Source organism: Microcaecilia unicolor, chromosome 1, assembly GCF_901765095.1.
Source record: "Microcaecilia unicolor chromosome 1, aMicUni1.1, whole genome shotgun sequence".
Lineage (NCBI taxonomy): Eukaryota > Metazoa > Chordata > Amphibia > Gymnophiona > Siphonopidae > Microcaecilia > Microcaecilia unicolor.
The window spans coordinates 708,235,276-708,260,036 of record NC_044031.1 but is presented as its reverse complement, the minus strand read 5'-3'; the positions used below and the strand labels follow the sequence as shown (position 1 = coordinate 708,260,036).

The 24,761-nt window shown below is 45.6% G+C and overlaps 1 protein-coding gene across 1 annotated transcript in view; it reads right to left on the bottom strand.

The window, feature by feature from the left end:
• Nucleotides 1-24,043, bottom strand: part of DNAAF4 (dynein axonemal assembly factor 4) — a 63,020-nt gene extending 38,977 nt beyond the window's left edge. Inside the window, 8 exon segments of the mRNA XM_030190412.1 lie at nt 12,131-12,251; nt 12,254-12,325; nt 12,327-12,377; nt 13,439-13,473; nt 13,476-13,533; nt 13,535-13,572; nt 20,959-21,106; nt 23,621-24,043. Of these exon segments, the coding sequence (XP_030046272.1) occupies nt 12,131-12,251; nt 12,254-12,325; nt 12,327-12,377; nt 13,439-13,473; nt 13,476-13,533; nt 13,535-13,572; nt 20,959-21,106; nt 23,621-23,743 (646 nt within the window). The 5' untranslated portion in view covers nt 23,744-24,043.
• Nucleotides 24,044-24,761: the final 718 nt, after the last annotated feature.

Here is a 24,761-nt window from a genome sequence, read left to right as displayed (position 1 = left end):
TCCGGCAACGAATTCTAGAGTTTAATTACACGTTGAGTGAAGAGAAATTTTCTCCGATTCATTTTAAATTTACTACTTTGTAGCTTCATCGCATGCCCCTAGTCCTAGTATTTTTGGAAAGCGTGAACAGACACTTCACATCTACCCGTTCAACTCCACTTATTATTTTATAGAACTTTATCATATCTCCCCCCAGCCGCCTTTTCTCCAAGCTGAAGAGCCCTAGCCGCTTTAGCCTTTCCTCATAGGAAAGTTGTCTCATCCCCTTTATCATTTTTGTTGCCCTTCTCTGCACCTTTTCTAATTCCACTATATCTTTTTTGAGATGCGGCGACCAGAATTGAACACAATATTCGAGGTGCGGTCGCACCATGGAGCGATACAAAGGCATTATAACATCCTCATTTTTGTTTTCCATTCCTTTCCTAATACCACCCAACATTCTATTTGCTTTCTTAGCCGCAGCAGCACACTGAGCAGAAGGTTTCAACGTACCATCAACGACGACACCTAGATCTCTTCTTGGTCCGTGACTCCTAACGTGGAACCTTGCATGACATAGCTATAATTCAGGTTCCTCTTTCCAACATGCATCACTTTGCACTTGCTCACATTAAACATCATCTGCCATTTAGACGCCCAGTCTCGTAAGGTCCACTTGTAATTTTTCACAATCCTCCCGCGATTTAATGACTTTGAATAACTTTGTGTCATCGGCAAATTTAATTACCTCACTAGTATCTGCCATCTCTAGGTCATTTATAAATATGTTAAAAAGCAGCAGTCCCAGCACAGAGCCCTGAGGAACCCCACTAACTACCCTTCTCCATTGAGAATACTGACCATTTAACCCTACTCTCTGTTTTCTATCTTTTAACCAGTTTTTAATCCACAATAGAACACTACCTCCTATCCCATGACTCTCCAATTTCCTCTGGAGTCCTTTCATGAGGTACTTTGTGAAACGCCTTCTGAAAATCCAGATACACAATATCAACCAGCTCCCCTTTATCCACATGTTTGTTCACCCCTTCAAAAAAATGTAGTAGACTGGTGAGGCAAGATTTCCCTTCACTAAATCCATGTTGACTTTGCCTCATTAATCCATGCTTTTGAATATGCTCTGTAATTTTGTTCTTAATAATAGTCTCTACCATTTTGCCTGGCACCGACATCAGACTCACCGTCTATCCTCCAGGTTTACAGAGAATTCAATAAGTTTCTCCGACTCGTCAGCTTCGAATACCATTTCCGGCACCGGTATCCCACCCAAATCTTCCTTGGTGAAGACCGAAGCAAAGAGTTCATTTAATCTCTCCGCTACGGCTTTGTCTTCCCTGATCGCCCCTTTTACTCCTTGGTCGTCTAGTGGTCCAACTGATTCTTTTGCTGGCTTCCTGCTTTTAATACACCTAAAAAAAAATTTATTATATGTTTTCGCCTCCAACGCAATTTCTTTTTTTGAAGTCCCTCTTAGCTTTCCTGCTGTAAAGGAAAGGAAACCTCTGTTGGCATGCACTGGACAAATCTTGAGAAACAGATAACCTCAGAGAGATCCCTTTCAGGCAAGAGAAGGATAGATCAAAGGAAAACCCCATGTAATCCTCCTCTCCTAAAGTGGATTCCAGAGGAATAAAGTCTAGGTCTGGGTAATAATCAAGGGTATTTTGTGAAAGTATTGATCACAGTAAAGAGAGGGGTAGAGAATGGCCCCTTTTCAGATCCAAGTCTGAAGCAGAGAGACAAGTATCCATCAACATAGCAGTAAAATCCACTGGCTGAGATGTCATTACCCTTAGCCTTTGATATTGTACTGATGGTAGATCTTTACAGTAACCCTTGGCAAACAAACATCTTTTGAAGAAACAAATGTAGCTGCTGTGGCAGGAGTAGCAAGATAGATGGAGTAGACTCGTTGGCCACTGTGAAAAGGACCAAAGTGCAATCTATTGGAGGATGAACAATTAACCACTGCGTGGGAGATATCTGTGCCTCAGCAGATGAACAAGGCAATGTCTGTGTAGGTCTGTGCCGTTGGTCTACAGTGATTGTTGTGCTGGAGCACAGTTGTTGGCCTGTCTGCAGTGATGGAGTACTGACAAGTACTACTGTCCTTGATGGAACAGAAAGCACAAGATATGGCCATGCAAGTCCGTGCTAAGGCTACGAGTGACATCTGTACCAACACGGTGTCTATACTGCTCCAGGATTTTAGATGGCATCATTCAGGTTGCCTTGATGTCAGCCTGTCCAAGTGTGAAGAGGACTGCACTTTTAAGTCTGGAAATCTCTGAGGAGGACAATGCCACTTTAGAAGATACCGACACTGCTCCTTTGAAGCTGGAGTCAAAGCCATTGTGCAGGGGAATATCCATTAGAGTGGGCAGACTCAGTTAACCTCTGTGCAGATGGAGGAGTAGCCTAATGTTTAGATCAGTGGGCAGAGAACCAGGAAAGCCAGGGTTCAAATCCCCCAATGCTCTTTGTGATCTTGGACAAGTAACTCAACTTCCTCAGGTACAAATGTAGAGGGTAATATTCAGCCATAGTAATCAGTGTTTGATTTAAATACCAGACACTGCAGTTATTTTGCACTCAGATTTTCAGTTCTGGTGTCTGGATACCAGCCAGCGTTGACTCTCCAGGTATAATCTGACTGTCAGTACTTCTCCAGATACCAGTCATAGTCAGACTGGTATTCGGATAAGTAAACAGATAAGTCTTTTTGCTGTCTTAACTTTTTCCAGGCAGTTACCCAGTTAGCAGACTGAAAATCACATTAAGTATGTAGAAACTATGCCTAATCTGCCCTGACACTGCCACAATAATGCCCAGGTGTTCTGTCCATACCTATAGCATCATTATCCAGATAATACTGCTAAAAATCCTGGTATGGTCCTGGTGAGCAGGAATTCTTCAGGTAGGAACTGCTCTACCTGGTTCAGCCCCACAGATTGTAAACCCTCTGAGGACACGAAAATAGCTACAGTATTTTAATATAAGTCACTTTGAACTACTACTGAAAAAGGCATGATATAAATCCAAATCCCTTTTATCCTTCTTGGCAGGTAGGAATCTTTTCTGTGCCTTGCAGTGTTTGCAAACATTGTGGCAAGATGTCTCTGTAAGCCTGAAAGGCCACCTGAACAGATCCTGCAGTCAGCCTGCTTATGTTCAAAGCCCAGTCAAATGAAGTAACTGGAACATTCAGCAGAATGGAGAAACAACTGAGGAGTTGGGGAGAACATTTGATGCACAAGACCAGCAAATACTCAGAACGTCTGAGCTCTGGGTCAGCTATTTGGTTCTGATGCCATCAGATCATATTGCCCATCACAACAGAATATGATTTGTTCACAGCATTGTAAAAGCATGAAACCTCACAAAAGAAGCAGGATCATAAACCATCAGTTACCACAGGGCCCCTATAATGAAAGGAGCATAAAATAGGAGAAATCATGTAATACATTTGCCCATTGTACATAAAATACATATGAGTGAATATATCTAACTTCAGGACCTAAAAGACACAAAACAGGACAATTTTATAAAGTGTGTATGTCATTAGAATAAATGGCATATACGTACATGCACACACATGAGAGTATATGCCAAAATTCCACTTAAATAGCGTATATTTTACAAATAGGCAGACATGGTGTGCACAGTGTCCACAAAAAATGGGATCCCCAACATTTTCCCAAATAACTCAAAAACATCCTACTACAGCAGAAACTTGTGCCTGAAATTCTAGACATTACTGAGTACTTTATTTTTCAACATGATGGAGCTCCAGCACATCGAGCTCGCAAAACAGTCGAGCGCTTAATTAACGAAAACACCAGAATTCATCGAGCCAACAGATCAGTGGCATCAAAAACTTTGTGAATGTGTCAAGTTTGAAGGAGGACACTTTGAACACAAACTATGAATTAACAAAGAAAAAAATATATACTAATGTATTTTCTAAGGTCATACTAAATGTTTAAACAATTGCAAAGTATTTTGAAACTATGTAAGGGGTACCGTTTTTTCCAGAAACCGTGCAGAATATAGTAAGTTCCAAAGTAACTCCGGCAATCAGGTGCACATACTTAAGCCAAATACTTGTGCCTAAATTATAGGTACACAGCTTCGCTGTTATGCTAATGTTCTATAAAGGAAAGTAGGTGTCCTTTTCTCGGTACAGGCCCCTGTATTGTTGACCCCTCTGCCTGAGCGCCTGAAGATGTCACCATCAATCGCTCAGTTCAAAATGGACTTAAAGACTTACCTCTTTTTAGGAACAGTTGGGCCATAGCCAGAAGAGTTTGCACGGAAAGTCAGTCTTTCCCCTCCCTCCTCCTGTTTTATACATGACCCTTCTGCTGCTTTTCTATTAACTATTGTATTTCCGCCACGGCTCCTATTGTACCTATCTTGTTGTCTATATGATTTCACTATTACTAGATTGTACGCCACTCAGATATGTGTTTGATGGGTGGGATAGAAAGTGCTTTAATAAACTTGAAACTTTATAGAAGAGGCTTCTACCAGGCACCCAGTTATAGAATTACCCCCTGTGAGGGGGTTTATAGAACATTGCCCCTCACCCTTAGTAAAAGTCCCCCCGATAGCCTGGGCCACCTTAAGAACAGTCCCTCCAATAGCTGAGGCCATCTTAAGAGCACTGATCCCACCCTGGAAGTGAGCTGGTCGAAGTGTAGGAAGGACCCCGCACGTTAAACACCTGATGAAGTTAAGTAAAATCCGGTGTGGACTTTTATGTATCAAGTGAAGTATTGAGCTAAATTGACAAGATCATTTATGTTTACAGAGGTTTCCCAGCCAATGATGAAGAAGTCCAGCCCACGAAGCTTTGGTTTATGTTGGGGGCTTCTTGAGGCCTTTCCTCTGATCAGTATACTGACCATTTGAGTTATTGCATACTAAGTCAGACATTTTGATGCTTGACAATTGATATCTCCCCACGTTCTAGAATATAAAAGACAGGGCCAGGCTGAGGTTAAGGAGGCCCAGGGAGAGAAGACTTGAATCCTCAGCATATGACGCTGAAGCTACAGTTCCATAAATCACCACCTGGATGAAGTAAGCCATTTGTTATTGCTAGATTGAACCTAGTTTTGCTTAGAGGTCTGGCTGGAGCCAGACCTGGATCTCAGTGGAGAACTGAGAACTATTCGGCTATTTGGGCATGGTAATCCCCAGCAGTTGCAGACTGTTTGGCCTACCGCCTGAGGCTTGCTTGAGACAATGTACTGAACTGCAGATGTTTTCTATTCTATATCTCAGGCCCTGTGAAAGGAACTACTAGTACTACTATTTAGCATTTATATAGCACTACAAAGCGTACGCAGCGCTGCACAACATAGAAGAAAGACAGTCCATGCTCAAAGAGCTTACAATCTAATAGAACAGGACCAGGGATTTCCGTTGAATAAATACTTATATTTGGTTTCACTCCGTTGTCCGGCTGTGTTATTTTACCAGCCCACTCCCCAATACTTGGGGTCTCACCACCCCCCCCCCACCCAAAGAAAACAATTCTATAAAGGGGCACCTACGTGGAGCTTACTGTAGAAAGGAAATTAAGCACCTTCTTTCCTTTATAGAACACTAGCGCAGCCAGGTACAAAAGTGCATATAGGTCAGCCACAAGCACTGGCACAAGCACTTAAAACAGCCGCAGAGCAGGTGTAAATAAATGTTTGCACTTACTATTTAGCATTTCAGGGGAGACACGTGTAACTAAGGAGAAATTAGACCTTACCTGCTAATTTGCTTTCCTTTAATCCCTCCGGACCGGCCCAGGATTGGACTGATGGGTTGTGCACGCCTTCCAGCAGGTGGGAGACTGAGAAAAAAAACTCTGACTCTAGCGAGCCAATAGGAGCCCTGGTCATGTGACCCTAGCCTCAGTATTTGATTAACAAAGCAGAAAAAGGGAAGAAGACAGTCTGTGCCCCGAGGAATTCAAGCAACCAGGGAGCACATATTGGAAACGTGCTCTAACCAAGGCTCACCGACAACTCTCACCAGAGCAGCGGTATGGCCTTATCATCATGGCTCACCGAAAACCCTAACCAGAGAATCGGTATGGCCGAACTTTAATGGCTCACCACATACTCTAACCAGAGCAGCGGTATGGCCTGACTGCATTGGCTCACCACGTACCCTTACCAGAGCAGCGGTATGGCCTAACTGAAAAGGCTCACCACGTACCCTTACCAGGGCAGCGGTATGGCCTGAACAGGAGAGCAATGAGTTCTCTTAATTAATTTTTTTTTTTAATATCATTTATATTTTCCAACATATATGTAACCAGCAAAAAACAGCTCTGCAAACAAATAAACTGAACATCCAAATACAGACAGAAAGATAGCCCAAGGGAGGGGCCTGGGCCGGTCCGGAGGGATTAAAGGAAAGCAAATTAGCAGGTAAGGTCTAATTTCTCCTTCCTTAGCATCCCTCCGGACCGGCCCAGGATTGGACTGATGGGACGTAACAAAGCAGTAGTCCCTACGGGAGGGACCCCAGCAAGCCCGCTGAAAGTACCCGCGACGCAAAGACCGCCTCCTGTCGACACTGAACATCGAGCCTGTAATGCTTAGAAAAGGAATGGAGAGAAGACCAAGTCGTTGCCTTACAGATCTCCACCGGTGGAACCAAAGAGCACTCGGCCCAAGACGCTGCCTGCCCTCTAGTTGAATGAGCTTTAACAGAGTCCGGGACTGGTTTACCTGCCAAAAGGTAGGCTGACGCTATAATTTCTTTGATCCACCTAGACAATGTGGGCTTGGAAGCCGACAACCCCTTACGATGACCAGCTACCAGAAGAAAAAGACGGTCCGTGCGACGAAACCTCCTCCGTAACAGCGAGATACCTTTTAAGCACTCTCCTAACATCCAGAGTATGCAACTGTCTCTGCTCCTGATTCCCTGTGGCTGACCCCAGAACAGGAAGAAAAACCGACTGGCCAGATGGAAACGGGACACAACCTTAGGGAAAAAGGAAGGAACCGGACGAAGAACCACTCGCTCCTTAGAAAATTCCAGAAAAGGAGATCTACATGAAAAAGCTTGCAACTCCGAAACTCGTCGCGCAGAGGCAATAGCCACCAAAAACACTGTCTTAAGCGTCAAATCCTTCAAAGAACACGACCGCAAAGGTTCAAATGGGGGTTTTGTCAGCGTGGTAAGAACCAGGTTAAGATCCCACGATGGGAAAAATGATCTGACTGGAGGGCGAAGAAGACTGACACCCTTCAAAAAACGGACCACATCGGGAAGACTAGTCCAAGACTTACCCCGAATCCTACCTCTGAAGCAGGAAAGAGCTGCTGCTTGCACCTTAAGAGAAGAAAGCGACAGCCCTTTATCAAATCCTCTCTGCAGGAAATCTAAACATCTGAGCTACGGACGCCCGAAAAGGAAGAATACCAAACTCCGCACACCAGGCCTCAAAAATTCTCCAAGTGCGAACATAGTTGAGAGAGGTGGAACGCCGCCGACACCGAAGCATGGTGGAAATCACTGTCGCTGAAAAACCCCGCTTAGCTAGACGGGCTCGTTCAAGAGCCAAGCCGTAAGACAAAATCGAGCCGGATCTGGATGCGGAACTGGCCCTTGCTCCAGTAAAGTCTTGTGAAGTGGAAGCGGAAGGGGAGACGCCACCAACAGACGTTGTAGATCCGCGTACCAAGGCCGTCGAGGCCAGTCTGGTGCCACCAGAACTACCGGTCCCCCGTGTTCCTCTATCCTCTGTAGGAGACGACCTATCAGCGGCCACGGAGGAAACGCGTAAAGAAGGCCCGAGGGCCAGTGCTGTAAGAGAGCGTCTACTCCTTCTGCCCTTGCATCCTTTCGGCGACTGAAGAATCGAGAGACCTTTGAGTTGAGACTGGTGGCAAAAAGATCCAGAACTGGAGTGCCCCAGCGGTCCACTATACAGCTGGAACGCCTGATCGCTGAGAGCCCATTCTCCCGGGTCGAGAGTGTGACGACTGAGAAATCGGCTTGAACGTTCTCCACTCCTGCTACATGCGATGCTGAGATGGCTGGACAGATGAACTTCCGCCCAGGCTAGCAGACTCTCCGCCTCCCGACACAAGAGGCGACACCTCGTTCTCCCTGGCGGTTGATATACGCCACTGCTGAGGCATTGTCTGACAGGACTCGTACTGCCTTGCCTGCCAGTAGAGAACTGAAATGCTGCAGCGCTAGCCTGATCGCCCTGGTCTCTAGAAGTGATGGACTGAACTGCTTCCAGCTGAGACCAGAGCCCCTGGGTCCATTTGCTTAGGCAATGTGCTCCCCAGCCTCGCAGACTGGCATCCGTCGTTAACTGTATCCAACGAGGAGGTTCTAAAGGCATTGCCTACAGTGAGATTCTCATCCTCAGCCACCAGAACAGAGAGCTGCGCTCCCTGTTGCGAAGAGGTAACCGCATCTGTATCGAATCCCTCTGAGAGGACCACCGGACAGAAGGGACCACTGAAGAGGACGCATATGCAGCCTGGCCCAGGGAACTACCTCTATTGTGCTGCCATGGAACCGAGGACTGAAGATAAATCCCGCGCCGAAGGACGTTGCTGGCGAAAGTAAGTCCTGAATCTGAGGACCGGAGCTTTACAATCCTGCCCTGTGGCAGAAAGACACGGCCCCGAGCCGTATTGAAAACGGACCCCTAGATACTCCAGAGACTGAGAAGGAATTAACCGACTCTTGGGTACATTTATTACCCAACCTAGCGGACTGTAAGAAACCGCATCACCTGGTCTGTGACTCGGCAACTCTCCTGATAAGACTTTGCTCTGATTAACCAGTCATCCAGGTATGGATGAACGAGGAATACCTTCCTTCCTGAGAGCCGCGGCCACCACGACCATGACATTGGTAAAAATGCGCAGGGCTGTTCGCAAGACCGAAAGGCAGGGGCGCGAAACTGGTAATGCCGCCCAGAATTGCAAAGCGCAAGAATCTGTGGTGGTGCCGTCCGAATAGGGCTATGCAAGTAGGCCTCTGTGAGATCCAAGGCTGTCAAGTATTCTCCTGGCGCACCGCGACTATGACTGAGCAGAAGAGTCTCCATACGAAAACTTGAGACCCTGAGCGCTCGATTGACCGCCTTGAGATCTAAAATAGGACGAAAAGAGTCTTCCTTCTTGGGAACTACCAAATAAATGGAAATAGCGGCCTAAGCCCGTACTCCGCAGGAGGAACTTGGACAGATAGCCTGCAGATCTAAAAGCCTTCGTAGAGTGTCCCGAACCGCCCTCGCCTTGAGAGGAGAGCGACAAGGAGACACCAGAAAAGGCATTCTGAAATAGGCCTTGCGAACTCTAAGGCATAACCGTCTCGAATAATCTCCAGGGACCCACTGATCCGATAGTGATGTGGGCTCACCTCTGATAGAACTGAGAGAGACGAGCTCCGACAGGAACCAGAGGAGAGGCCCTCGCACCTTCATTGGGAAGAACGACTCTGGGCTCGAAAACCTGGATTGGAAAACCCTGCTCCTCTGCGAGGACCCCGAAAGGGACTGAGTCTCTTTGCCAAAACGAGTCCTAGGAGGCTGATAACCGCGACCAGCTGAAAATCTACGGAAGCCTCTCACTGCACTCCTACCAGAAAAAGACCCTCGTTGGCTAGACGAGGAACTTTGGCATCCCTAAGGAATTAACCAGCTTATCTAATCTTCTCCAAACAAGAAAGAACCTTTAAAGGGAAACTTGCTCAACTTTGACTTGGAGGCCGCATCCGCCGACCATCCCTTTCAACCACAAAGACCTGGCGAGCCGCAACCCCCAGAGCCAAGGACTTAGAAGATGCTCGCAGCAGATCATACAGAGCATCAGATAGAAAAGCTGCCCCCGTCTCAATTCGAGCTACCTCCAAATCGATAGCTTGCAGATCATCCGATGTCCTGTCCAAGGACTCTCTCTGCCCATCTGAAGCAGGCTCTAGCCACCAAAGAGCCACAAATGGCAGCCTGTACTGCCAATGCAGAAACGTCAAACCTGACTTAAGCAGAGAATCTAGCCTTCTATCTGGACATCCCGCAGCGCCGGCCTCCATCCACGGGCACCGTATTGCGCTTAGACCACCGCTGACACCACTGCATCCACCACCGGGACCTTAAGCATAGCTTTATCTGCTTCTGGGAATCTGATAAAGACGAGACATAGATCTAGTCGGACGAAAAGCCGCAATCTGGGATCTCCCATTGCGCTTTAATGACATCCCAGATGTCCTGAGCATGGGAAATGTTTTAGCTGCGGATCTAGACCCCCTTGATCAAAAATTCTACCTTATGGGTCTGAGGAACTGGAGGAAGATCGTCAAAATTCAAAGTAGAGGAGACCATAGCAATAAGCTCCTGCAAATCATCTCTGTGAAAAACTCTAGCTACAGAAGGGTCATCCCCCTGGACAAAAGAAGCAGTCTCAGGATCAGAGGAAGCAAAATCAGGATCAAAGGAGGGCATTGTCCATCAGATCCTCCTCCTCCTCTAAATAGGGCATCTCCTGATCCCAAAAATCCCAGTGCAAATCGCTTCCCTCGATTTCTTAGAGGGAGGAGGAGCAGGACTGGTAGTATCTCCTGCCCCCCATCCCTGCATCACCTTTGTGCATCAAAACGCCTGGTACATCTGAAGCACAAAACTCAGGAGGAAAACCCCCTGCCTGAGCGGGCCCAGATTGTACCAGAGCTGAGAATTCAAATCATCAACATTTGATACAGGTAAAATCGCAGGCTGCGACCCGCGAAGACGGCTCCGTAGCCCGGATTCAAATGGCCGCCGTTCGCGCCAAATCCGAGGAACGGCGTCCTGACACGTGCCCGAATCCTCCGGTACCACAGAAATAGACCGCGACGGCGAGGAGCTCGGCCCCGGCAAAAGCGGACACCGAAGTCGGAGAGGAGGAACAATATTTACAAGAACCGGCGGATGAAACCCCCCGCCGCTGTGACAGACAGCGCAACGCTTCAATTTCTCCGACATCTGCGGAGACGCGCGTGCTCGCGCCGGAACGGTTCGCCGCCAAAAAAACAAACACAAATTTAGCCGATTAGCCAAACTACACACCCGTGAAAAAAAGATCTTAAAAGACTCCTGAAGAGCAACTAAAATTCCCGAGTCTTTCTTTCCGTTCCTGTCTCTTTTTTTTTAATCACTGCTGCAGATACTGAAACAGTACCACAGAAACAAACAGACACCAGAGCTGTGTGCTCGTTAGTCTATGGGAAGCCTCTTTTTTTTTTAAACTTTAAATGGTTGCCTCTCCCAAAGGCAACAGCCCCTTTGCTGCCAAAAGGGGGCCCTTCCCTGAAAACTGTGATCTTTAGCAGGGAGATGGGGAGGAAAGAAAGGGGGAGGACCCGGGACACCGAGTATAACACCCTGAGGCAAAAGATAAATGCTACAAGCCTCCAAAGAATTCCTCTGGCACAGACTAAAATAAACACCAAATTTCAGAACAGACAAAATAAACAGTTTTGAAGATAAAGAGAGACTAAAGGGCTCACTTCCTACCTGCTGGGAGACTGAGAAAATACTGAGGCTAGGGTGCACATGACCAGGGCTCCTATTGGCTCGCTAGAGTCAGAGTTTTTTTCTCAGTCTCCCAACCTGCTGGAAGGCGTGCACAACCCATCAGGTCCAATCCTGGGCCGGTCCGGAGGGATGCTAAGGAATGATATTCTTTAAGTTATGTGCACAAGTGAGAGCTCTAACCACATTCCAACCATGTGCACGCCCACCTGCGAACTACATGCCTATCAAAGATACATGTGTAGTTACAGAGAGCCCATAACTGAATCAATTAGAATACCAGCACCTAACTTAAGGCAGCTCCTTTTAGAATTATCCCCAAATTATATATACACTATTTCCTAAAGGGGCTCTCTAGATGAGTCACATTTATCTCACTATACATCTTAGCCCGATATACCATTGTTCTTTCTGCTATAGAAGCATTTGAACTTTAAGAGTGCCACAAAAATTATTTCAGGCCATTTGCTCCAGAGGTGGCAGTCATTTATCATTCTCAAATGCTGAAACTGCAAAGGACAAGAGAATTCCAGCTGAATGTTATCAACACAATATTTAAAGATTCACATAAGATACCTTGGCTGTCCAAGCTTTGAGATTTTACAGATCCTGCAGGAAGCATTTTCATTTTATTTACTTTCTGGTGTCTCCTTTTCTCCTCTTCTCTCCGTTTCCTTTGTTGATGTAATTCTTCTGCTCTCTGAATCTCTCTTGTTCCTTTTCTCTCCTCTGCTGCTCCTTCCAGTTTTCCAGATCCTGGTAGCTTTCTTCCGTTCTTCTCCTCCTTCAAATCCTCTATTCTTTTCCTCTCTGTGTCTTCTATCTGGAGGAATTTGACAGAGATATTAAAGACTATAAAAGAGCTGTGCCACAGGGAGACTAACAAAGAGCTAATCCTCCCTCACTGGTGGTCCAGTGGTGTAGATGGGGCAGAAGCAATCCCACTTGCAATCTCTGCTGTCAAAGTGGCCGCCATGATCTCCAGCAGCAGTCTCACGAGACTGCCGTTAGAGGTCATGGCAGCCATTTTCAGCAATGGACATGAAGGGCTGTCTCCGTGTAAAATAAAGTCAAAAGTCTACAATTTCTCAAAAATTAAATTTAACTCTGCCATAAATCTAATACCGCAACCCACCCTCACTATTTTGACCACATGGCACATATATATTGAACAAACCTCCTTTATATCCTTACCAAACCTTAGCATACATTCCACCCCCTCCACCTTCTAACTCTGATCTTAGTCCAACCCAATGATTGCTTTGCCACCATGCCACCCCCCATCCTTTTTTTACTCTAAAAGAAAACCTGGTAACCGGCGGGACATGTTTCTGATAATATTATTCTGCTATGCTCTAGTAATTATTTCCTAATTGATGTCAAATCAGCTCATTACAGAATAAAACCCTCAGTATTTATTCAGGGGTCCTTTTACAAAGCGGCAGTAGGGCTACCGCGTGTGTAGAGCGTGCCAAATCGACACTACCACCCAGTTAGCGCACCCACCCAGCGGTAATTTCAAAGTTGGTGCATGCCGTTTCCCACAGTACCACGGGGGTGTTTCCAGCAGTAATCAGCAGTGTGGCCACATTGGCACATGCTGCTGAGCAACGCGAATGTAGCACGTGAGCCCCTTACTGCTAGGTCAACGGGTGGCAGTAAGGGCTCAGGCAGTAAATAGCCACACACTACTTTTAAGTTTACAGTCCAGCCATTTACTGTCCCCCATTTAAAAAAAAAGGTTTTTTTCCCAGCCACGGTGAACAGTGGTCCAGCGCGCCCCAAAATACGCGCCCACATACAGCAGGCCACGTTTTACAGCAGCTTAGTAAAAGGACCCCTTGGTTTCTTTTTAAGAACATAGCAAAATTTTATTAAACTTACCTTCATCATCACCTGCAGCGCATATTTTTTATTTCTTGTTTCTAGCGGCTCTTGCTTCTGGCCTCTTCTTTAGTCTTCTGTTGTGCTTTAAGGACAGGCCTCTTCTCTTAGTCTTTGCATCATCCCCTTCTCCACTAAAACAAGGAAAAGACCATTTCCAGTGAAATGCACTGAAGACAGGAAATGATTAGGAGGAAAATAGGAAAAAAAATATTGTTCCAAAAACTTTGTATAGAGTATCTAATGAACTCTTCGCTTCCCTTGTCTTGGTCTCTGTAATGCTATAATGCTAGCATTCCTCAGGTTTCTGAGCTATCCCAAGCAGTACTGGAATGGTTATGTAATGCAAGGGTTCCACATTAGGAGTGACCGACCAGGAAAGGGATCTAGGTGGTCATCGTTGATGATACGTTGAAACCCTTTGCTTAGTGTGCGGTGGCACTAAGAAAGCAAAGGAGAAATTAGACCTTACCTGCTAATTTGCTTTCCTTTAGTCCTTCCAGACCGCCAGAGCTTGACTGGTGGGTTGTGCACGCCTTCCAGCAGGTGGAGACTAAGAATTCTGACTCATTCCTGTGAGCCAATAAGAGCCCTTGCTAGAGAGAGAAGAATCCAGTATACAGGAGCAAAGTAGAAAATTAATGGAAATCCGCAATCTGTGCACCTGGGAACCTGAGCAGCCAAAAACGCAAGGGAAGTACCCCGCCTGTATCACCTACTTGGTGGCCATGCTTTCAGCAGACCTAAACCCTTTTTTTTTTTAACCCATTGAAACAAACTGAATTATAACTAACATAACATCTCAGCTAGAAACACTTAGTAACAGTAACAGACACGCAGAGAGGGCAGGATCTGGACCGGTCCGGAGGGACTAAAGGAAAGCAAATTAGCAGATAAGGTCTAATTTCTCCTTCCTTAGCGTCCCTCCGACCAGCCCAGAGCTTGATTGATGGGAAGTAACAAAGCAGTGAAGTCAAGGGGCAGGAAATCTAGTAGCCCCGCTGCGAGAACCTGTGCTCCAAACATGGTATCTGACGGCCTTGCACGTCCAACCTGTAATGCTTGGAGAAAGAATGTACTGAAGACCAAGTTGCCGCTCTGCAAATTTCCATGGGAAAAACTTAACTCCGCTCGGCCCAGGAAGCAGCCTGCCCCCTAGTGGAGTGTGCCTTAACCCCCACGGGAGCTGGTTTACCTGCCAACAGATAAGCAGAGGCAATCGCCTCTTTGAGCCAACGAGAAATAGTGAGCTTAGATGCAGCCAGGCCTTTTCAAACCTCCTGCAATGAGGACAAACAAGCAATCGGTCCGCCGAAACTCCTCTGTACTCTTCAAATAAAATCTGAGAGCTCTTCTGACATCTAGACATTTGAGGCGGGCGTTGCTCTTCCGAAACAGCCGAGGAACCGAGGATGGCAAAATGACAGACTGAGAGACGTGAAACCGCGATAATACCTTAGGAATGAAAGAGGGAACTGGCCTCAAGACCACCCGGTCCTTAGCAAACTCCAAGAATGGCGGTCTACACGAGAGAGCCTGTAATTCCAAGACTCTCCTAGCAGAGGCGATAGCCACCAGGAAAACTACCTTAAGCGTCAAATCTTTCAAAGCACACGATGCTAGAGGCTCAAAAGGAGAACGAACCAAAGCTGAGAGAACCAAATTCAGATCCCACAAGGGAAAGAAAATGTGCTCCGGAAGGCGAAGACACGCGCCCTTCAAAAAGCAAACCAGATCTGGATGGGACAATAGGGACTTACCCTGAATCCAACCCCTGAAACAAGACAAAGCAGCAACTTAGACCTTGAGGGAGGACAGGGCTAGACCTTTTTCAAAACCCCGCTACAAAATGTATAATTATAGTACAGCAAAACTCCCCCTCTAGTTTGATAGCTTGCCACCTTCTGGAATGGATGATGACAAGCTTGACGAGCTTTGTGTCACCCCTCCTCAGAGGGGGTGACAAGTGGGGAATGTATATTATAGTACAGCAAGAGGCCCTCACTGGATGACCACCGGAAGGGTGGAAGGCCAGATTTTAGGACTCAGGCTGTAAAAATACCAGCTAGGTTTAAAAATCTATGACTGGGCTGAGCAAGGACGTGCTTTTCCTGTAAGTTAATATGTGTCCCCGCTTGGATCCATCCACTGGAATAGTGGTGGGGTCAATTTACATACCTTAAACAGCTTAAACTGCTAAAAGGCACTGACTAGGCCTAAAAATCTGATGATGGCCTTGTTGCTAAGCACCTGCAGAAGCAGGGCTGCTTGATAAGCCTCATTAGAATTTAGTGTGACATTCAAAGCAGTGCAAAAGCCAAGATCAAGGAATTGATGGCTAAAATCCTAAGCCAGATCACAAGATGATATAAGACAGATTTGTCCATGTTGGATGTCCGTATCTAGGGAGATACCATGTTTGGATGTTTGGATGTCCGTATCTAGGGAAGTGTTTACAAAAAGGGAAATTGCACAATAACTTGCAATAGCTAAAACGGAAAGAGGGGCACCTGACCGGAGGGCATGACTCATAGATTAAGCAAGATTAGAGAAAAAAAATCCCTCTCCATAGACTTGTATAGTGACCAAATTGTATAAAAGCAGGGTGTATGCAAGCCCTCGTTGGAACGATTTCCCCAACGCGTCCTAGAGGGCAGGGCTCTGGCCAGTTGAACTCAGAATCTGTCTGCTGAATGTACCTGATTAAAGTCTGATTTGCAAATAAACTCTTCATTCCAAATGATGATTTGTGGGCTTCACTTAATGATGAAAGGCTGTAAGTATAAATGCTTTTGCTACATCAGGCTATCATTCGCTGCATTGTATACCTGTAGTCTAAATCCAGTTTGTCATAAGGCTGGTATCTTTTCCTTAGACCTAACGTCTCCCTTAGAGGCAATAACTCCTTGATTACCCCAGTACTAGTGTTATTTAGAGATGGAGTCAGATTAAGGTCACTCTAGCCTTCTTGGGGGGGCTCGGGACCCCTAAATTCTCAACAAAAAAAATCCAAAATTTGCGCCACTGAGGCCCGCAATGGAGGAACCCTGAACTCCTTGCACCACGCTTCGAAAACTCTCCATGTCCTGATATAATTAAGAGACGTGGAGCGACGCCGAGATCTAAGCATGGTAGACACTACTCCTGCCAAATAACCTCTCTTAGTCAGCCTCGCCCACTCAAGAGCCAAATTGTAAGACAAAATAGACCGGGATCCAGATGACATACTGGCCCCTGAACTAGCATCCGGGATGCTCTGACAATCTGAGAGGAATTCGATGAGAAGATTCTGAAGATCGGCATACTAGGGTCTACGAGGCCAATCCGGAGCTATCACGATCACCAGGCCCTTGTGCTCCTCTATCTTTTGACTCAGACGACCTAAGAGAAGCCACAGAGGAAAGGCATACAGCAGATCCCCCGGCCACAGCTGGAGAAGCGCATCGATCCCCTGAGCCTTCGCGTCTCTCTGGCAGCTGAAGTACCTTGGTACTTAGCGTTGGACGCTGAAGCGAACAGATCCACGGTCGGAAGTCCCCAGCGACGCACCACCTGACAAAACGTCTCGTCGCTGAGGGACCACTCCCTGGATCCAGGTGGTGCGACTTAGATAATCCGCCTGAACATTTTCCTCTCCTGCCACATGAGCCACTGAAAGAGCTAGAAGATGACCCTCTGCCCAGGACAAAAGCTGGGCTGCTTCTCATTCTAACTGAAGACTTTTGTTCCTCCTTGGCGATTGACATATGCTACCGCTGTGGCACTGTCTGACAGGATGCGTACTGAGAGACCCTCCAGCAGAAGGCCGAAAGCCGAAGTGCCAGACAAGTTGCTCTTGTCTCTAAAAGATTAATGGAGCTAGTCGCTTCCTCCTGCGACCATACACCCTGGGCATACAGACCCAGGCAATGGGCACCCCAGCCCTTCAGACTGGCATCTGTGGTTACCACAATCCATTGGGGAGCATCCAGGGGCATTCCCCTGGTGAGGACAGATGTCCGAAGCCACCACAGGAGACTGCTTCTCTCTCGCACCGAGAGCGGGAGTCTCTTCCAAAGGGCATCCCTCAGAGGACCACCTGGACAACAGGGATCTTTGAAGCAGCTTCATATGAGCCCTGGCCCAGGGCACTGTCTCCATCGTTGCCACCATGGAACCCAGAACCTGCAGGTAGTCCTCTGCTGACGGAGAGGCCAACTGGAGAAACCGACGTAAAAGCAACCGGATTTTTTATTACATTTGTATCCCACATTTTCCCACCTTTTTGCAGGCCTCCGTCAAGAACACTCGGCCGTTCCGAGTGTTGAAACAAACACCCAGGTAATCCAAGACTTGAGAGGGCTGCAGGCGGCTCTTTTGAAAGTTGACTATCCAGCCAAGAGACTGCAGAAAGTGAACTACTCTCTCTGTGACTCTCCGACTCTCGGAGTAGGACTTGGCCCTGATGAGTGATGAGCCAATCGTCCAGATAAGGATGAACCAGTATCCCTTCTCTTTTGAGGGCCCGCCGCTACCACCATCATTACCTTGGGGAACGTTCGAGGAGCCGTTGCAAGACCGAAAGGCAATGCTCAAAATTGAAAATGCTGACCTAGAATGGCGAAGCGTAAGAAACGCTGATGGGAAGGACGGATCGGGATATGCAGATAGGCTTCTATTAGATCAGTGCTGTCAAGAACTCTCCAGGTCTGACCACCATGATGACTGATCAGAGCGTCTCCAGTGAGCATATCCAGTGAGGCAGACTTTAGGAGAGTCACTGTGGCTGAAGTGGCTCTAATTTGGCGAGGCTTTACTTTAGAGGAGCACTGGAGCCAACTTGCCCGATTGAGCTTGACGGAATCGCGTCCCTGACCATGACCTGAAAAAAGGACCCCTACCTGAGGACCTAGGCCAGTCTTCTGGGAGGCGCGAGCTTTAGTGTCCTCTAGACTGCGAACCAGCTTGTCCAAATCTTCCCCAAATAACATGGAGCCTCTAAAAGGAAACTGCTAAGCTTAGACTTTGACACAGAATCTGCTGACCAACCTTTCAGCCAAGAGACCTTCTGGCCGCTACAGTCACACCATAGACTTAGCAGCCGCTCGCAACAGATCATACAAGGTGTCTGCCAAGAAGGCCGAACCTATTTCCAGCTTAGACACCTCTGCATCCATGGGAGGACAAATCTTCAGAGGGCCTTCAAGCACCTTCTAGGATCACCAGAAGCATGCTCTAGCCACCAAGGAGACACAGATAGCCGCCTGAACCGCTAAGGCGGACACATCAAAACTATTTTTTTAGTAACGTCTCCAGCTGACGATCCTGTGCATCCTTGAGCACCAATTCCCCATCTACTGGCACTGTATGTCATTTCACAACCACTGAGACTACCGTGTCCACTACAGGTGGTGTTAGCAGTACCTTATCTGCTTACGGCAATGGATAGAGACGGACCATGGACTTGGCCGGTCTAAAAGGCTGCATCTGGGGCCACTGAGCCTGAATTACATCCCTGATATCCTGATGCATGGGGAAGGTCTTACCTTGCGTAAGAACGCCTTTAGCAAGAGTCCACCTTCCGAGGCTCAGAAGCTGGCAAGCTTGTCTTCCTCAAAATGCAGGGTAGAAGATACCAGGGAAATTAAACCTGCCTGCAGGTCATCCTTATGAAAAATGCGCAGCACAGAGGGATCTTCCCCAGGGATGGCGACATCCATTATCAGCTTCCAAATGTTCAGAGACCTTCTCCAAAGGATCCCCCTGAGAAAGGTCTTGGTCTGCAAGGCAGGGCATATCTAAATCTGGGTCAGTCTTCTTCCAGATGCCAGGACCTCCTTGGTCGTTTAGGCCACCACTGCCTGATTAAACCCCAGAGGAGCAGCAGAAGAGGAGGAAAGGGGAGCTGGACTTCTGCACTAAAAACGCCTTATACATCTGGAGGGAACCCCCCCCAAGATTTGTCAGATAAGAGAGCTGCACTGTTAGGCTGAAGCTGAACAGCAAAAAGCTGGCTGCTCCACAGAGGGAGACAAAATGGCGGCGTTTCCCACCAAACGAGAGCCGTCAGAGCAGACCGCCGAAACCAGAACCCCCCCCCCCCCGAGGTAGTCGAAGGCACGAAAAAAGGCCCCCGTTCTGGAGACTCCAAAACCATGCAAACTTGCAGTGACCGCTGGATCTGATGCCGCGATGCTGACAGATCGCGCAGCGTTTCAGTTTCTCTGCTATGCTGGCAGTCTAACAGACGCATGCCCGAACTCCATGCTTTCCCCCGACGTGCCTTTTTTTTTCTTTTTTTCTTAAACTTCCTAACAGGCCGGCCAAACAGATAGCTTAAAGGCCCCACAAAGGGGAAAAAGAAGCAGAGACGCTTTTACTGTACACAGCACGAAAAAGGCGCTTTTTTTTTTTTTTACCAGAAAAGTAATGGGCTGCCTCTCCCAGACCCAGAATCTCTTCCCCTGAAGACCCAGGGCATACACCAAAAACAAAGAGGAATTGGGGGGTGGGACCTGGCCTTCCATGTGTAAAACCCCCCAGGCCCAAAGAAGCCCCCACAGACCTCTGCTTCTCACCAAGGTTCCCAAAATTAGGTGCACAGACCGGACCGTTTTAAATAATTAAATTTTAACCAAAAATAGAAGGACAGAAATAAGAGAGACTGATAGGGCTCACCACCTTCCACCTGCTGGAGACTGAGAATACTGGATTCTTCTCTCTCTAGCAAGGGCTCTTATTGGCTCACAGGAATGAGTCAGAATTCTCAGTCTCCACCTGCTGGAAGGCGTGAACAACCCATCAGTCAACTCTGGGCCGGGCCGGAGGGACGCTAAGGAATAGAATGTTAGGTATTATAGGAAAGGAATGGAAAACAGAAATGAGGATGTTATAATGCCTTTGTATCACTCCATGGGTGCGACCGCACCTCGAATATTGTGTGCAGTTCTGGTCACCGCATCTCAAAAAATATACGATGGAATTAGAAAAGGTACAGAGAAGGGGATGGGACGACTTCCCTAAGAGGAAAGGCTAAAGCGGCTAGGGCTCTTCAGCTTGGAAAAGAGATGGCTGAGGGGAGATAGGATAGAGGTCTATAAAATACTTAGTGGAGTGGAACAGGTAGATTGTTTACTCTTTCCAAAAGTACTAGGACTAGACGGCACACAATGAAGCTACAAAGTAGTAAATTTAAAATGAATTGGAAAAAATCTTTCTTCACTCAACATGTAATTAAACTCTGGAATTCCATTGCCAGAGAATGTGGTAAAAAGCAGTTAGCTTAGCGGGGTTTAAAAAAAGAACACATTTCGAAGTTTTGATTATCTCTTATGGTTCTGTTTGAGAATAGATAGATAATAGTTTTATGGTTTTTGTCTGTAGAGAAAACTACTTTGTTTGGATCATGCAATACATGATAGCTCACTCAGTTTTGTTGCACTATTCAAATGTTTCAGGATTCTCCTGGGGCATCACTTCAACAAGCAAAATATCACCAAAGAACCAGGAACAAGTGCAGCATTTCAACACAGCAAACTTACCATCTGTCAATGTAAAGGTTTCCCACATGGCAGACTCCTTCTTAAACAAAGTGAAGACAATGACTCCTTTACCAATCTGTGCACTACTTCTGATTTCATCAATGGGAGCATATAAAAAGGCTTCATATAGAAATGGGGGGAAATTAACCTATAAAAACATGACAGAAAATTTTTCTGATAAACCTGTTTTTCATTACAACTCCATTTTTTTAATAGTAATAACACTACAAGCCATTTTGAGCCTGCAAAGAGGTGGGATAAAGTGGGATACAAATGCAACAAATAATAATAATAATACTCAAGTTTTTTTTGTAGGAAAAAAGATACCGGTATTCATTATGGATAACCTTAGGGGTGGAGTCACTATCTGACTCCACCCCTTCAGTAGCCACACCCACAGCAGCCACTCACCTGTTTATTGGCTAGTAAAAGAGATCAATGAAAATATTACACCAGTATAGGAGAAGAAAAATAACTTGTCATTTTTTCCATTATAAATCATTTCTATAAGCTGGTACAGCTCCAGTATACCCAAAATGACACAAACCAAATTAGTACACAGACCAGGAATTAGGAGAACAGTCTTGCCAAATATGAAACACATTATGTTATCAAAATCTCAGAACCTAACAAACAGATCCCTACTTAGACACTTGGCCTTGCAGTCACACATGCAGAAAAGATAGCCCCTCTTCAAATACAGACAAAAATTAACCTGAAATCCTAAGAAGCTAGACTCTGCATGCAGAACACTACCAGAAAGAAACATGTTAACTCCTATACAGTGCACAATAAGACAGATGTAAATTCTCAAATTGGACATTTGCAAAATACTAAAATGAAAATAAAATTATTTTTCTACCTTTGGTGACTTTATTTTTCTGATCATGTTGGTCCCAGTATCTGATTCTGCTGCTATCCGTTATCTTAACTCCATTTCCAGGGCTTCATGTCCATTTATTTCTTTACTTTCCTCCTTTCCTCGTCATTTCATGCCTTACATACATAAATAAAAACTGGATCCTCTGCAGACTTGACTGGAAGAGTTTGAGTGGATCCAGCTTTTGCCTATTTTCTCCATCCATGTGCAGTTTTTCTCCTTTCATCCCTTTCCCTCATCTCCGTCCATGTGCATCTCCTTCCTCTCTCTTCCCTCCCCTCCATCCATATCCAGTGATTCTCCTCTCTTCCCTGTCCTCCCCTCTATCCATGTCCAGCAATTCTCCTCTTTCCCCTGCTCTCCTCGCCATCCATGCTCAGCAATTCTCTTCTCTCCCCTGCCTCCCCCTCCATCCATGTCCAGCAATTCTCCTCTCTCCCCACCCTCTTCTCCATCTATGTCCAGCAATTCTCCTCTCTCTCCTGTTTTCTTTGAATCATCTCACTTGTCAGCATTTCTGGCAACTAAGAGAATATCGGGAGAATGAATAAGCTCTTCGTAAAGTAAATATCTAGCTCTGTACTTCAGGTATAATATGCCTTTAATTTTTGCTCATCTTTCCCTCTTTATTAAGTCTTGGATCCAATATTGTGGACTTGAGTGTAATTTACATTTTCTTTTTCTCTTTTTTTTTGAGAGACTCTCTTTGTTAAAGATTATGTTACCTTTAGCTTTAGAAACACCTTTGCTGTACAAGTGAAATTGCTTAGATTTAAATTTGTAAAAATTTCATAAAAAAAAAAAAAAAAAGAAGCATCCACAATTGAGAGCCTCGCAACCCCTCACAGCTAATCTTTCAGAGGCCAGAAGGCTGATAATTGAGACGGTACAAAAATATATATTTTTCAGAATTAAATCTAAATAATGCATTTGCAGGGGAACTATAAGAAAAATAAACCCCTACTTGATTAAAAACTCTCTTATGACGATTTTTAAAGTAGATCTCCAAAAACCAATTCCTATCAGAAACTAAGGAAAACGTAATCAAGGGTAGCAAATTCCACTGATTCAGAAACAGAACTTTCCAGAAGACAGCTAAATCCACACTAAAACCTTGCACAGCATCCACTGCAGCTGAGCTCCTGTGATGATTGCTTTTTTAGTAGGCACTTTAGTACACAGTGGAAAATTAGCTACAATCTAAAAAGTAAAACCAAACTCAAACATACCACCATCATGGAGTACCCCAGGGTTCACCTCTCTCACCCATATTATTTAATCAGATGATGATTCCCCTTACTCATGCCCTATACAAGCATAATCTTAATACTGGCTAAAGGTTTGCCTAGAACCAATGAACATCTGATACCCCCCCCCCCCCCCCCCCCCCCCCCCAAGCCTTGATCCCAGAGAATATTTGGCAGGGATTCAGAAACAACTAGAATCACTGAAAACCTCAGAGGATCCATTAAAATGCAGAAAAGATATAGCAGTGACTGGGAATATATGGGCGTTCTTTACACATTAATAATGAGCCCTTTTTCAGTCAAGCTAATCTAATTCTAATTTTAATTGCAATCTTATTAAGCAGAATCAGTGTACATATAGATTTCGTGCGAGACGATAAAAGCAGCCTAGCTCAAAATGCACTATCAAAATTAAACGAGTGACAGCTAATAATAACACCAGCAGGTGGCTAATTCTTACCGCATGTGAAAGTAGAACACAAACGGCAATTTAGTAACTGAGTTTCATGCGGGTGAAGCTAAGACCGGCGCTCACCTTCAAATAGTTCTCCGTGCAGAACACATCAGCCTTTGCAGCACTCACACCTTTCAGAGGTACAGAGACAAATACCTCAGAGGGTGTCTGTTCCCACGTGTAATCTTTCACCATGAGCGGCATTCTTACCAGAGAAGAAGACGCTTTACCGCTGTTACTAAGAGAAACATAACGCCGTCTGGTCACTTCTCTTGAGTACTTCCGGAGCGTTTGCGTTTCGTGGTGCCTCCAGTAGGGCTGGTTTCCAATTCCCACCAAACTGTGCTACTTTTGAAAACTGGCTACGATAATTTTTGTTGGTGGTGTTGGTGTTAGTTACGGGGTTTTGGATTACTTTCTCGCAGTGTGAGTGGGGTTTTCTGGTTGGTATTCACTTGTCAATGTTACAAGTCATAATCTAGTGTTCCGGCCAAGGAGGTTAGATTGAAGAACATGAAACGGTGCGCGGGCCTCTATCGAGCAGCCCATAGGGTTGAAACTAGTAGGCGTAGCATGCTGGTAGTAGGCGGAGTCACAAGTACACCCAAAACAATTGAAAGCAATAGTAAAAGATTAGAATAATGGATTGCCTATGCATGGTCCATCTGTAAAAAGTCAAAAGCTGTTCCAGTTGGATAGGTAGTGCCTTAAAAGGTGGAGGACAAAATATATATATATATATATATATATATATATATATATATATATATATATATAAACTTATTTTACAGCTTTTTAATTTTTTTATTGCATTTGTATTCCACATTTTCCCACCTATTTGCAGGCTCAATGTGGCTTACAGAAACCTGTTATGGCATCACCATTCCAGGAGATAGATACATTTGGTGTTACAACAAGATCATGGATGAGGAAAAATTTTATTTGAAAGCGACCCATATGCAGATATAAATATCATGAAATCAAAACTGAATATCACTAAAACAGCTTCAAAAATTATTGTAGCTGGTGGAAACAGCACTAATAATGGCTGTGTTTGTGCTCATTTTTCAACACTGGCCAAATTTCAGTGAAAATAGCCTGTTTACTAATGGGTTCATCTAAACTGTTGTTGTACTCTGCCTTGGGAAGCCTGATGATATAACGATTGGAAGTAAAATTAAACTCTCCTTTCAATGGGGCACATGGAATCACATCTTCAGCT